This window comes from Heterodontus francisci, chromosome 17 (assembly GCF_036365525.1).
Source record: "Heterodontus francisci isolate sHetFra1 chromosome 17, sHetFra1.hap1, whole genome shotgun sequence".
In the NCBI taxonomy this organism is placed as follows: domain Eukaryota; kingdom Metazoa; phylum Chordata; class Chondrichthyes; order Heterodontiformes; family Heterodontidae; genus Heterodontus; species Heterodontus francisci.
In genome coordinates this window covers 71,762,440-71,775,973 of record NC_090387.1, presented here as the reverse complement: position 1 = coordinate 71,775,973, position 13,534 = coordinate 71,762,440, and the positions used below count along the sequence as shown (strand labels likewise).

The 13,534-nt window shown below is 44.6% G+C and overlaps 1 protein-coding gene across 3 annotated transcripts in view; it reads right to left on the bottom strand.

Annotated features, from left to right (window-relative positions):
• Window positions 1-13,110, bottom strand: part of LOC137379046 (guanine nucleotide-binding protein G(o) subunit alpha) — a 254,296-nt gene extending 241,186 nt beyond the window's left edge. For all 3 annotated transcript variants that reach the window (XM_068049653.1, XM_068049652.1, XM_068049651.1), the window contains exons 1-2: window positions 12,939-13,110; window positions 12,678-12,720 (exon numbers count right to left, since the gene is read on the bottom strand). In XM_068049653.1, coding sequence (XP_067905754.1) covers window positions 12,678-12,720; window positions 12,939-13,056 — 161 coding nt within the window. In that variant the 5' untranslated portion in view covers window positions 13,057-13,110. The remainder of the gene's footprint in view (window positions 1-12,677; window positions 12,721-12,938) is intronic.
• Between the last annotated feature and the right edge of the window lie 424 nt (window positions 13,111-13,534).

The window sequence follows — 13,534 nt, the reverse complement described above, 5'->3', positions numbered from 1 at the left end:
ATGTAGTCTTTTAGCAAGGATTTTGATAAGGTCCCAAGCGGCAGACTGGTCATGAAAGTAAAAGCCCATGGGATCCAAGGCAAAGTGGCAAGTTGGATCCAAAATTGGGCCAGAAGCAGGAAGCAAAGGGTAATAGTCCATTGGTGTTTTTGTGACTGGAAGGCTGTTTCCAGTGGGGCTCTGTGGGGCTCAGTACTTGGTCCTGTGCTTTTTGTAGTATACATCAATGATTTGGACTTGAATGCAGGGGGTATGATTAAGAAGTTTGCAGGCGATACAAAATTGTGGTTGATAATGAAGAAAAAAAGCAGTAGACTGCAGGACGATATCAATGGACTAGTTAGGTGGGAGGAACAGTGGCAAATGGAGTTCAATCCAGAGAAGTGTGAGCTAATGCATTTTGGGAAGGCTAACAAGGCAAGGGAATACACAATAAATGGTAGGTTATTGAGAAGTGTACAGAAGCAGAACGACCTTGGAGTGCATGTCCACAAATGTCTGGACAGGTAGATCAGGTGGTCAAGAAGGCATAGGGGATACTCGCCTTTATTAGCCAAGACATAGAATATGTGCTGGGAGATTATGCTGGAACTGTATAAAACACTAGTTAGGCCACAGCTGGAATACCGTGTGCAGTTCTGGCCACTGCATTATAGGAACAATGTGATTGCACTAGAGAGAGTGCAGAGGAGATTTATGAGGATGTTGCCTGGACTGGAGAATTTTAGTTTTGAAGAAAGATTAGAAAGGCTAGGGTTGTTTTGTTTGGAACAGAAGAGGCTGGGGGAGACCTAACTGTGGTGTATAAAATTATGAGATGGCTAGAGTGGATAGGAAGCCCCTTGGTTAAGGGGTCCATAACCAGGGGCCATAGGTTTAGGGTAAAGATAGGAGATTTAGAGGGGATTCGTGGGCAAATGTTTTCACCAGAGGGTAGTGGGGATCTGGAACTCACTGCCTGAAAGTGTGGGTAGAGACAAAAACCCTCTTAACATGTAAAAAGTACCTGGATGTGCACTTGAAGTGCCGTAACCTACAGGGTTATGGACCAACAGCTGGAAAGTGGGATTAGGCTGGAAGGCTACTTGTCAGCCAGCACTAACACAATGGGCCCAATGGCCTCCGTCTGTGCTATAAATTTCTACAATCTAGCTTAGCTAATTAAGGGATCCAGCTATGGATCGCTTATACTTTGCCCTCCTCAGCCAAAGCCATGCAATACTCCAAGATCATCCTGGAGGTCAAGAACAAGTTTCTTTTTGCCACCCCTCCTCCCCCACTCTCCCACCCACCCCCCCCCCCTCCAACCCCACCACCAATCACTCAAAACATCAAATGCAAGGAGCTCATGGATCTCCTTGTTCTCAAAAATCAAGACCATCTATGTAGTTACCTCTGCTACTTCCTTCCCTTCCACCTGCCACCTCCAAACCAGACCCTCATCTCCTTGTAGTTTATCACCTATACTCGCCCAAGCTAATATCATCCAACACCCATTTTCTGGTCCCTTAAATCCCTTCCCACTCAACTCCACTTCCTCGTCCCAATGCTAGCCAATATTGTTTATGTTTCTCTTTTGTCAGGCACCATCCCACTACTTAACAAACTCACCCATCACCCATCTATTGTTTCCAACTACCATTCCAACACCAAGCTTCCTTCCTCTCCAAGGTCCTCGAAAGTGCTGTTGCCTCCCAGCTCCATGTTCATCTCTCCTAAAGCTCCCGGTTTGAGTTTCTCAGTTTTACTTCTGTCCTTCTCAAACTAAAACGGCCCTTGCCAAAGTCAGAAGGGATATCCTCAGTGATTGTGACTATACTGCATTAGCCTTCATCAACAACAACTTGCATCTACAGTTACACCTTTAACGTAGAAGAACGTCTCAAGCTGCTCCATGAGACACAATATAACAAAAGGAGTCCGAGCCTAAGGAGGAGATATTGGGAGGGGTGACCACAAGCTTGGCCAAAGACGTGGGGTTAAAAGTGGAGAAGTGGGAGAATGGGTTTAAGGAGGGAATCCCAGGGCATAGGGCTCAGACAGTTGAAAGTACAGCCATCAACTCTAAGGCAAAGGGGGAAAAGAGATGCACTTCGACTTTTCTACAGGAAAACTGCACTTTCCTCCTCCAATGCCTCTTCTTAGTCATCCACCTCTGTGGTACTGCCTTTGTATGATCTATTCCAATCTATAAAATTGCATCTCTGGCGTCTCTTCCCTTCCTCACACCATCACCTCTGGGATCTATCCTTGGCCTCTTGTTCCTTTGATACATCCTGCCCTTCTGCAACATCATTCGCAGGCATGGGGTCAGTTCTCACAAATAATATCCTTATCTGCCATTTCCCTTGATTGCTAGACTGCCTCCGTTTCATCAGACTGCCTGTCCAACATCAAGTTTTGCTTCATTACAACTTCAATCAGCTAAATATCCAGAAGATATTACCACTGGCACCTGTCACAAACTCTGGTCCCACCCCACTGATTTTTCTCCACTGTGTTGAACCCAACCTCCACAATTTGCATTTTCCTACCTCGGCCCCACAGCCACTAGAAACTTTATATTCACCTTTGTCATGTCCTGAATAATTATTTCCTTGCTGTCCTCCCAGCGTCCTGGCTGCCCATCATTGCAATCCCCATGCCAACCCCCCCCCCCCCCACCCCCCCATCACGTTAAATTTCAAGATCCTCATCCTTATCTATAAATCTCCCCATGGCTTTATCTCTGCAATTGTTTATTGCCCAATACCCTCTCAAATGATTTCATCCTCTCAGATCGAGAGGCACAAAGAACAATAAATGGCCAGTTAATTTGTTTTTGCCAATGTTGAAGGAGGAATGTTAGATAGAGCATCAGAACTTCCTACTCTTCAAATAGTACCATGAAATCACAAGTGTCTACCTGAGCCAACAGAACAAGCATGTGGGACCCAAGTAGAACAGTTTATCCAAATGACAGCACCTCCAACAGTGCAGTACTCCCTCAATGATGAACTGAAATGTCTGCCAAGACTCGGAAGCAAGACTGCTACCAAATGACTCAAGCTGCCAGGGGTGCCTGGAGATTGATAAAAGTGACCACTGTTCTATTCATTAGCACCATTAGACACATCCAGGAAGATTCCTCTGCACCACCCCACTGAACACTCTCAAATCTGATGCAGCAAGGATTAGATATAGGATAAAGCTCCATCAATACTGCACCAATACTGCACCATCAAGCAGCTTCAGGGCAATTATAAAGCATGCTAACTGCATAGTAACCTTCCCTCAACAATGTGCCTTGAAGTTAACCTAAAAAATTGCCTTCTGCACCAATAATGGCAATTAAATTTCCATGTCTTTTGCCCAAGTGAAATTACTGATTCATAAAAATTGTGGGCAGTGCATGCTATGAACTTACACCTTGTAGGAATTAGGTTGAAAATGACCCACACAATGTCACTTACAATTGCTCCAAGGAGCAGATTTTCATCCAAGTTTTATCCTGTTGGCTACACTGGATTCTAACTCAGTTCTGAGATGCAAAATGACAGTTTTCTAACCAATTCACTGTCCCCAACAGAAAGAACTGCATTCCAAAATTGAAAAGGGGAACACTTTAACTGACAACCACAAGACTCAGTCCCATGAAATCAAAAGAATTAAATAAAGCTGGTATTAGATATAGAACTCTGAATCTAGACTGTTGGGAAGTTAAAATGCTATAATTGCCTTTATTTGGGTGAAAATATTCTACATCATTCAAATTCTCAAAATTGCAATAATTATAAAAAGTTCTAAGGTGAGCAAAATAATTCTAATTCTGAGGCTTCAGTCTGTGAGTTGATTAAAATATTGCAAACTCCAGCTCTCCTGTGGAACTCGCATGCTTTTAGCGTTCTGCAGAAACAGTCTGAAAAATATTATGCTGTTAATGAGTTTCATCTGAGTTGCCAGGGACTCCCAAATGTTCTACACAAAGCCATTTAAGCACTGGTACCCGAATTCATTTGTTTATGTTTTAGGCTTTTAAGACTATTGGCCTGGAAGGTTTTGGGGAAAGGGAGGGCTGGGAACAGACTCTGTCGTCACTTCATGGATAAAAATTTGGAGTGAACATAGAACGTAGAACATAGAACAGTACAGCACACTACAGGCCCTTCGGCCCACGATGTTGTGCCGAACCTTTAACCTACTCTAAGATCAAACTAACTACCTACCCTTCATTCGACTATCATCCATGTACCTATCCAAGAGTCGCTTAAATGTCCCTAATGTATCTGCTTTTACCACCACCGCTGGCAGCGCATTCCACGCACCCACCACTCTCTGTGTAAAGAACCTACCTCTGACATCTCCCCGAAACCTTCCTCCAATCACCTTAAAATTATGCCCTCTGGTGATAGCCCTTTCCACCCTGGGAAAAAGTCTCTGACTATCCACTCTATCTATGCCTCTCATCATCTTGTACCCCTCTATCAAGTCACCTCTCATCCTTCTTCGCTCCAATGAGAAAAGTCCTAGCTCCCTCAATCTTTCTTCGTAGGACATGCCCTCCAGTCCAGGCAACATTCTGGTAAATCTCCTCTGCACAGTCTCTAAAGCTTCCACATCCTTCCTATAATGAGGCGACCAGAACTGAACACAATATTCCAAGTGTGGTCGAACCAGGGCCTTATAGAGCTGCAGCATAACCTCGCGGCTCTTAAACTCAATCCCCCTGTTAATGAAAGCCAACACACCATACGCCTTCTTAACAACCCTATCAACTTGGGTGGCAACTTTGAGCGATCTATGGACATGGACCCCAAGATCCCTCTGTTCCTCCACACTACCAAGAATTCTGTCTTTAAGCCTGTATTCTGCATTCAAATTCAACCTTCCAAAATGAATCACTTCACACTTTTCCAGGTTGAACTCCATCTGCCACTTCTCAGCCCAGCTCTGCATCCTGTCAATGTCCCGTTGCAACCTACAACAGCCTTCCACACTATCCACAACTCCAGCAACCTTCGTGCCATCGGCAAACTTGCTAACCCAGCCTTCCACTTCCTCATCCAAGTCATTTATAAAAATCACAAAGAGCAGAGGTCCCAGAACAGATCCCTGCGGAACACCACTGGTCACCGAGCTCCAGGCTGAATACTTTCCATCTACTACCACCCTCTGTCTTCTATGGGCCAGCCAATTCTGTATCCAGACAGCCAACTTTCCCTGTATCCCATGCCTCCTTACTTTCTGAATGAGACTACCATGGGGAACCTTATCAAATGCCTTGCTAAAATCCATATACACCACATCCACTGCTCTTCCTTCATCAATGTGTTTTGTCACATCTTCAAAGAATTCAATGAGGCTTGTGAGGCATGACCTGCCCCTCACAAAGCCATGCTGACTGTCTCTAATCAAACTATGCTTTTCCAAATAATCATAAATCCTGTCTCTCAGAATCCTCTCCAATAATTTGCCCACTACCGACGTAAGACTGACTGGTCTATAATTCCCAGGGTTATCCCTATTCCCTTTCTTGAACAAGGGAACAACATTTGCCACCCTCCAATCATCCGGCACTACTCCAGTGGACAGTGAAGACGCAAAGATCATCGCCAAAGGCGCAGCAATCTCTTCCCTCGCTTCCCTAATATACTTGGGTATATCCCGTCTGGCCCCGGGGACTTACCTGTCCTCATATCATTCAAAATTTCCAGCATATCCTCCCTCTTAACCTCAACCTGTTCGAGCATATCAGCCTGTTCCACGCTGTCCTCACAAACGACCAGGTCCCTCTCACTAGTGAATACTGAAGCAAAGTATTCATTTAGGACCTCTCCTACCTCCTCCGACTCCAGGCACAAGTTCCCTCCACTATCCCTGATCAGCCCTACCCTCACTCTGGCCATCCTCTTGTTCCTCACATAAGTGTAGAACACCTTGGGATTTTCCTTAATCCTACACGCCAAGACTTTTTCATGTCCCCTTCTAGCTCTCCTAAGTCCATTCTTCAGTTCCTTCCTGGCTACCTTATAACCCTCTAGAGCCCTGTCTGATCCTTGCTAATTCAACCTTAAGTAAGCTTCCTTCTTCCTCTTGACTAGCTGTTTCACATCTCTTGTCATCCAAGGTTCCTTCACCCTACCATCCCTTCCCTGCCTCATCGGGAGAAACCTATCCAGCAGTCGCAGCAAGTGCTCCCTAAACAACCTCCACATTTCTGTCGTGCATTTCCCTGAGAACATCTGTTCCCAATTTATGCTCCCCAGTTCCTGCCTAATAGCATTGTAATTCCCCCTCCCCCAATTAAATATTTTCCCATCCCGTCTGCTCCTGTCCCTCTCCATGACTATAGTAAAGGTCAGGGAGTTGTGATCACTATCACCGAAATGCTCTCCCACCCATAGATCTGCCACCTGGCCTGGTTCGTTGCCAAGCACCAAGTCCAACATAGTCTCCCCTCTAATTGGCCTATCTACATACTGAGTCAGGAAACCTTCCTGGACACACCTTACAAAAACTGCTCCATCCAAACTATTTGCACTAAGGAGGTTCCAATCAATATTAGGGAAGTTGAAGTCACCCATGACAACAACCCTGTTACTTCTGCACCTTTCCAAAATCTGCCTCCCAATCTGTTGCTATTGGGGGGTCTATAGAAAACTCCCAACAAAGTGACTGCTCCTTTCCTGTTTCTGACTTCCACCCATAATGACTCAGTAGACAAACCCTTCTCGACGACCTCCCTTTCTGCAGCTGTGATACTATCCCTGATTAGCAATGCCACTCCCCCACCTCTTTTACCTCCCTCCCTATTCCTTTTGAAACATCTAAACCCCGGAACATCCAACATCCATTCCTGCCCCTGTGATATCCACGTCTCTACATATGATGTCACTAGGACAAAATCTGACATTGTTAGTGAAAAGTGGACCATATGCAAAATGTTTCCTAGCAGGCTGTACAGTGCCTCTCAGCTTTATAGCTGGGCATTAAAAAAAACAAGTCAGCAACTGGGAGACCTACAGCTTGGACCATTAAAAGGGTTGCATGACAATTCAAAGGAAGACACTAACTTTACCAGGTGCATTATCACTTTGTTGGTTGTGCAATTAACACAGTGCAATATCACTATAGAAATACACTCTTACCAACAATCGTTAACAGCAAAATTTTAGATAAAATGACTAATTTAAAATAAATGGATGGCATTTCACACAATGTCAACCTCCCTGTTTTGGCTGTTATTATAAGAGCACTGAATATTCTCCTGCTTCCTGCAGGGTGACCCTCTGCAAAATAACTGGTTATACAGGATCAGGTGCAACAGGTTCACTGTCACTATATCTAATTAGTCATCTGGAATTGCAGAGATCAGGGACCTAGCAATAGCACTGTTGGGAGTTTTAAAATTAAAAACAACTAAAAAAAAAGGACTGAATCACTTCAATATTCGCACCCTCATAATAGCAAGCGTGCTTTGGTGCAATTTCAGTATTCTGACCCTTTTGATATTTGACTCTTGTCACAATGTATTTGCAAAAGGTGTAACCTTTTAAACATTTCAAAATGATTAGACACAGAACAGACACGAAGAATGTAAATGTTATTTGTTGCTCTTGTTCTCAAGTTTGAGATGGGACACATGGTAACAGTCTCTCTGCAACTAAATAGTAATTTGATAGCGATAAGAATCCATGTGTAACAGAAAAGGAATTCAGTTTTTGGAAGATCACAGTATTACACAATTAGTACAATGCCTGAATCTCTATCAAAGCAAGGCATACAAAAACATCCCCTTCCATTCTAACTTTCAACGTTCTAAGAAATGGAACGACTCTCACAGTTCAAATTCTACCAAATTTGGAATTCCACCCAACCAAAAGTTTCCTTTGAAAGGTATTGATCATACTTTAATCCAGGCTTCATCGCAATCGTCTCTATCCAGGTACACCCAAATGTCACAGGTGATGATTCCAGAACTTGCATTGCTATATTCCAAAAATGCAAACTTGCGCCCATTATTATTGTGTCTTCAGATGTTTGCAGGTATTAAGAATTGTGGTGGACCAGGACTCTTCCCACTATTTATCAGCTGTGACTTGGCAGATGTTTACAGCACGAACCTGGAAATGGTTCCAAGAACATCTGCAAGTAACTCTACCCAGACATTCTTTGAACATCCATGATCTCTTTTTAAATATCACTTGAAGGAACCAGATGGGTGTGGATACCAAATATCTAAAATTTGACTCACATCTGAAATATTGCAGAGCACACCAGTGAAAAGTCTCTAGGAGACCAAGACCAGTATTTGAGTTTGTTCTCACTCTCTGCCCATCAACAGATGTCTGAATCAATCCAAATATTTTATGAATTTTGTCTATCCTTTCCACAGTTCAGATATCAGGATGCCAAATGTTCTTATTCTTAATAGCTATTAAGCTCTCAAACCATAGGAACGTTTCTCACTTGCCATCTTATTCTAAAACAGAAGAGTGCTGTAGAATCAAAATACATACTCCTATAATGATAATTACTTTAATGTCATTCCCACATCTCATTCCCTGTGGAATAATTTTAAAATCTAAATGTATTTGAAATTGAGAAAAACTACTGTGTCCAGTTGTTGCAACAGCTCCTGAATTCACAACTTCTGTACACATCACATAATTTGCATTGTTCAAGAAACCTTACACTACAAATAGGTTGAAACGTTACACTGAAAAGATCACACAATAAGAACTACGAAAGCAAATTCAGACAGATTGACCAGTGTCATTGGAAACTAAGATGTTCATTTACATTTTCTTTAAGATATATATGGTGGGAATGTGGAATCACCTTTATCCATTTTTGCCAAGATATTTCTTGGTCAGCTGAGAGCAATATGATAGGTGGTACAGACGAATAGTTTGCTATGATCAAATCATGCAGTAAAAGGCATCCATTTCAAATTACATGGTTTGGACTGCAGGGATGCTGCTTTCTCACCATGGCATGGCCTATATTGGTCAGCGTCTTGGGACATTTTTATGTTAAAGGCGCTAAATAAATGCAAGCGCTTGTATTGGTTGCTTCTGATGACTGTCTCAATTTTAGCAGCAGCATTGTAAATGAACAGTGCTGTGATTTTATTAGCCATACAAACCACCTACATAGATAGCTGGCCCTGATGTTTCTGGTCACTAATAAGGATTAACACTTGGGACCCCTTCCATCGAGGCAAGCAAAGCAGGCCTTCATTCTTGTCCCGTACAGGTCTTTCCCATTCATCAGGTCAAGCCTGGCAGCTATAAGAATTATAAATCTCATATTGCAACTTTCAAGTATATGCAAAAACCTGCTCCGCTCTCTCTTTATTGCTGTGGGACATGCATTGTAATGTGAATGAGCATATTCTGCAGAACTGCTGGCAAAGGAAGCGAGAATGCTTCATGCTGCTGACTGACTAAAACCATACAATGCATCAGGCGCTCAACAAGCAAAACTAATGGCCCCGTGTCTCCAGTGCTAGTCCAGCGCTAGGATCTCAAACATTTGGGCCTCGGTCAACTTGGACAACATCCCGAAGCTCGGGTCACTGCCGCCCAGGGAACTGACTCCTCCTCCCGCCCCGCGGCGAAAGACCCGCCCTCCCAGCGCCGAATCCGCCCGATCCAGCACGAGCTCTCCCGAAGCCGCGTTCAGCCGCTTCCCTGGGCGCTGTCCACCAACCAAAGCGCCTGAAAAGCGCTCGGCGCCCGCTCGTCCCGGCCCCGGTGCGCAAACCCCTCCGTCCTCCAGCTCATCAGCGCCGCGGGGACGGGGAGAGCCGTTCCCGGCCTCTGTCACTGCCCAGAACCGGCTGCCCCAGGTCAGATTGACCTCCCAGAGGCTGCTCCAGCTCAACCCGGCCCCCAACAAACAGACCCCGGTCCACCTCTCAACGACCCGGTCAGACCGCCCTGCTCCGGGTCGACACAAAGACTCAGAGCAGAACAGACCCAGAGCCCAAACGAATCAACTGTGGTCAACGTCAAACCAGCACAACGCAGCACATAGCCCGAGACACCAAAAACACCAACCTAATAAGAAATTGTATTTATATAGCACCTTTGACATAGTGACAGGTGACCACAAAGAAATAGGTTTCAAGGGGCTTCTTACTGGAGGAAAGAGGTAGGGAGGCAGAGAGGTTTGGGAAGACAATTCCTGAGCTTGGGGCCTAGGCAGCTGAAGGCACAGCCACCAATCGTGGAGTGATTAAAATCAGGAATGTTCAAGAGGCCAGAATTAGAGGTGTGCACATATCTGAAAATAGTGGGGCCAGAGGACATTACAGAGATAGCAGGGACAAGGCCATTAAAGGATTTGAAAACAATGATGAGATTTTTTTTTAAATCAAGGTACTGCCAGACTGGGAGCCAATGTGGGTCAGCGAACACAGAGGTGATGGGTGAATGGGATTTGGTGAGAGTTAGGACATGAGCAAGAGAGTTTTGGATGACTTCATGTTTACGGGGAAGAATGTGGGAGGTCTGCGAGGAAGCATTGGCATAGTAAAGTCTAGAGGTAACAATGGCATGGATGAAGGTTGCAGCAGATAAACTGAGGCAAAAGTGGATACAGACGATGTTGAAGGTGGAAGTGCACCCAAGCCAAAACACAGAAACCTGGGCCCAAATGAACCACTTGGGTCGCAAAACACAGACTCAAGGCCACTTCACACCAACCTGGGCCAGAATGCCCAAACCCCAACCTGCAACACACCAACCCAGGCCCACAAACCAAACCCAAATCAGAAGCCAATCACATTGTACCAACCTAGGCCCAACAGACAAACATACATCCAAGCTACAGTATCATCACTTTTGGGCTACAATTTGGACAATGACACGCAGAGAAGACCCAGGCTCTGGTAAACAGGCATGAACCTGGGTTCCAGTACACAGAACTAGGCTTCCAGCCAGTTATGCATACAATCATCTGATCTGGCTTGTAATACAGAAATGTGTTGTACAGGCAGTATTCCACTGAATCAAGACATATAGATCACTACAAAAAAAAAGCTTTCAAGCAGATGCACAGGCAAATATGCAGGCCCAAGCTATAAGACGCAGACCTGGGCCAGTCGCGGATAGGAACAGAAATAGACCATTCACAGTCTCAAACCTGTTCTGTCATTCAATTAGATCACTAATCTTCGTCAAATACCTTTACGTGCCTTTGATCCATATTTCAATCTCCCTACCCAAAACTAATCTATCAATTTCAGTCTTGAAATTTCAATTGATCTAGAATCTACAGCTGTTTCAGAAAGACAGCTCCAGATTTCTCATTCGCTTTATGTGGGAAATGTGCTTCCTGTTTTCAATTCAGAAAGTCCTAGATCTATTTTCAAAATTGTGCTCCCCTCTTATTCTGGATTACCCCACCAGAGAAAACAGCTCCTTTGTATCTACTCTATCAAATCCTTTTGTTATTTTGAACACCTCAATCAGATCACCACTCAACTGTCTAAACTCAAGGGAATACAATTTTATGCAAACTGTCATTATTTATCCCTTTAAGCCCCAGTGTCATTCTAGCGAATCTGCACTGTACCCTCTCCCAAGACCCTCCTGAAATGTGATGGCCAGAATCAAACAGCACTCCAAATGGGGTATCTCCAAGGCTCAGTACAAGTGAAGCATAACTTCCTCACTTTTGTATTCTAGCCCCCTTGAGGTAAAGGCCAACATTCCATTGGTCGCTGATTACTTTTTTGTGCATGACCACTAGTATTTAGTGATTTGTGTACATGGACACTTATGTACATAACACACAGACCTGGGCCATCGATAATAAAAACGTTTGAATTATTCTCGTACAGCAATAACTGATTGGTACTTATGATCAGACACATTCCCTTATCCCCCAAATTGTGAGGATGTCATACTATCTATAAAGAAAATAATATTCAAAGGAATGGATAGGGAAGGGCAGGACCAACCTATGAGACCCAGGTAATCCCACACATTTTTTAACAATGAGATTATCACCACTGTTACTCAAACCAAGAGAATTCTGGCTGATTAATTATAACATTGTATAATTGTGAAATCTCAGTTAAAAGAAGCTTTAAATGGCAAATGCTCAATCTGCCGTCTGTCAGGTTAAATCTGCGTTCTATGTAATGTGAAAAAGCGCCACATAACTGGCTTTTAATCCAGTTTTAAGTGATCAAACATGACAAAAAGGTTGCAAGATGAAAGCTTGGCATTAAAGGTTAATTGGTAGCTGGGGATGATTTTCCCCTGCCCCTCCTCTGAAGCTGAGTCTCAGTCCTGATGCATCCTTGCACACTCACTGAAGCAAGTCCTGCTATGGTGATCGAGCTACAGCATAAATACACCAGCCCCACACCCCTTTCCAAAGAAATAGGAATATCAAAACAAAAATTAAGGTCCCCTCCCCCTAAAAAATCTGACTCTTCCATCACCACACTGTACATGTTGGGAAGAGTCACAGTTCTTCCATCAAAGCCATCAATATATTGGAGATAGGAGAGTGAGATAACAGCACCATAAATATGGCGGGCCTCTGCCATTAATGTACATCTAACCTCAAGATACAGTCTCGACTCAAAATGCGGCGTGAACATATAGGGAAGTGTATGCGCGGTATTAAAATCCATATAAAATGACAGGTCAAAAAATGTAAAAACATAAGCCACTTACTTCATTTGCTTTACAATGGTGCTTTTCCCTGATTCGCCCGCCCCTGTTGGAAAACAAAAAAAAGAGAAAATGTGAGAAAGTGGGGTTTGGGAAGGGGAGGAAAAGCGGGCGTTAACAAATGTAAGGAGATAAAGGAAGATTAAAGAGAGAGAGGGAAGGCAGGAGGAAAGCAGGCCGGCGGAGCAGACTCTCCAGTCCGCCTTGGAGGGAGGCAGGGAAGGAAGGGGTTGCTATGGGGAGCGCGGGCAGCTTGGCTCTTACCGAGAAGCAGCAGCTTCACATCCTTGGCGGCGCTGATGCCATCCTCTTTGATGGTTTTCTCGATGGCTTTGTTCCGCTCCATGGCTGCCCTCTCCTCGGCGCTCATTGTACATCCCATGGTTACTGCTGTAAAGTAGCACAAGCTCTGGCCTCTCCTCACTCTCACACTCACTCTCAGACTGAACCCTCTGTTGTTAGACGCTGGGTTTTAATCACACATCCAAAGCCAGGGATGAGGTGGGCCGGGCTCGCTTCTTTTCCTTTGCCGGTGAATAGCGAATGAGGGGGAAGAAGGAGGAAAAGATATCCTTTGGAGGGGGCTGGGTTTTTTGTTGTTGTTGTTGTTGCAGGTTTGCACACTCAAGATTGCTGCCCTTCCAATGCGTGGGGAGGAGAGAGATCAGAGGGGCTCTGGCCGGCAGGGTCTGTCACGGGCTCAGTCTGGCTGGTGTGTATTGGGCGGCGGCGGCGGCAGCGAGTCAGCCCGATCTCATCCTTCAGCTGCTCACAATGGAGGGAGAGACAGAGAGTGCGCCAGCCTCAGCCCCACTCCACACTGACGTCAAATAGACACTGAGCCTGCGCCAATCCACCAA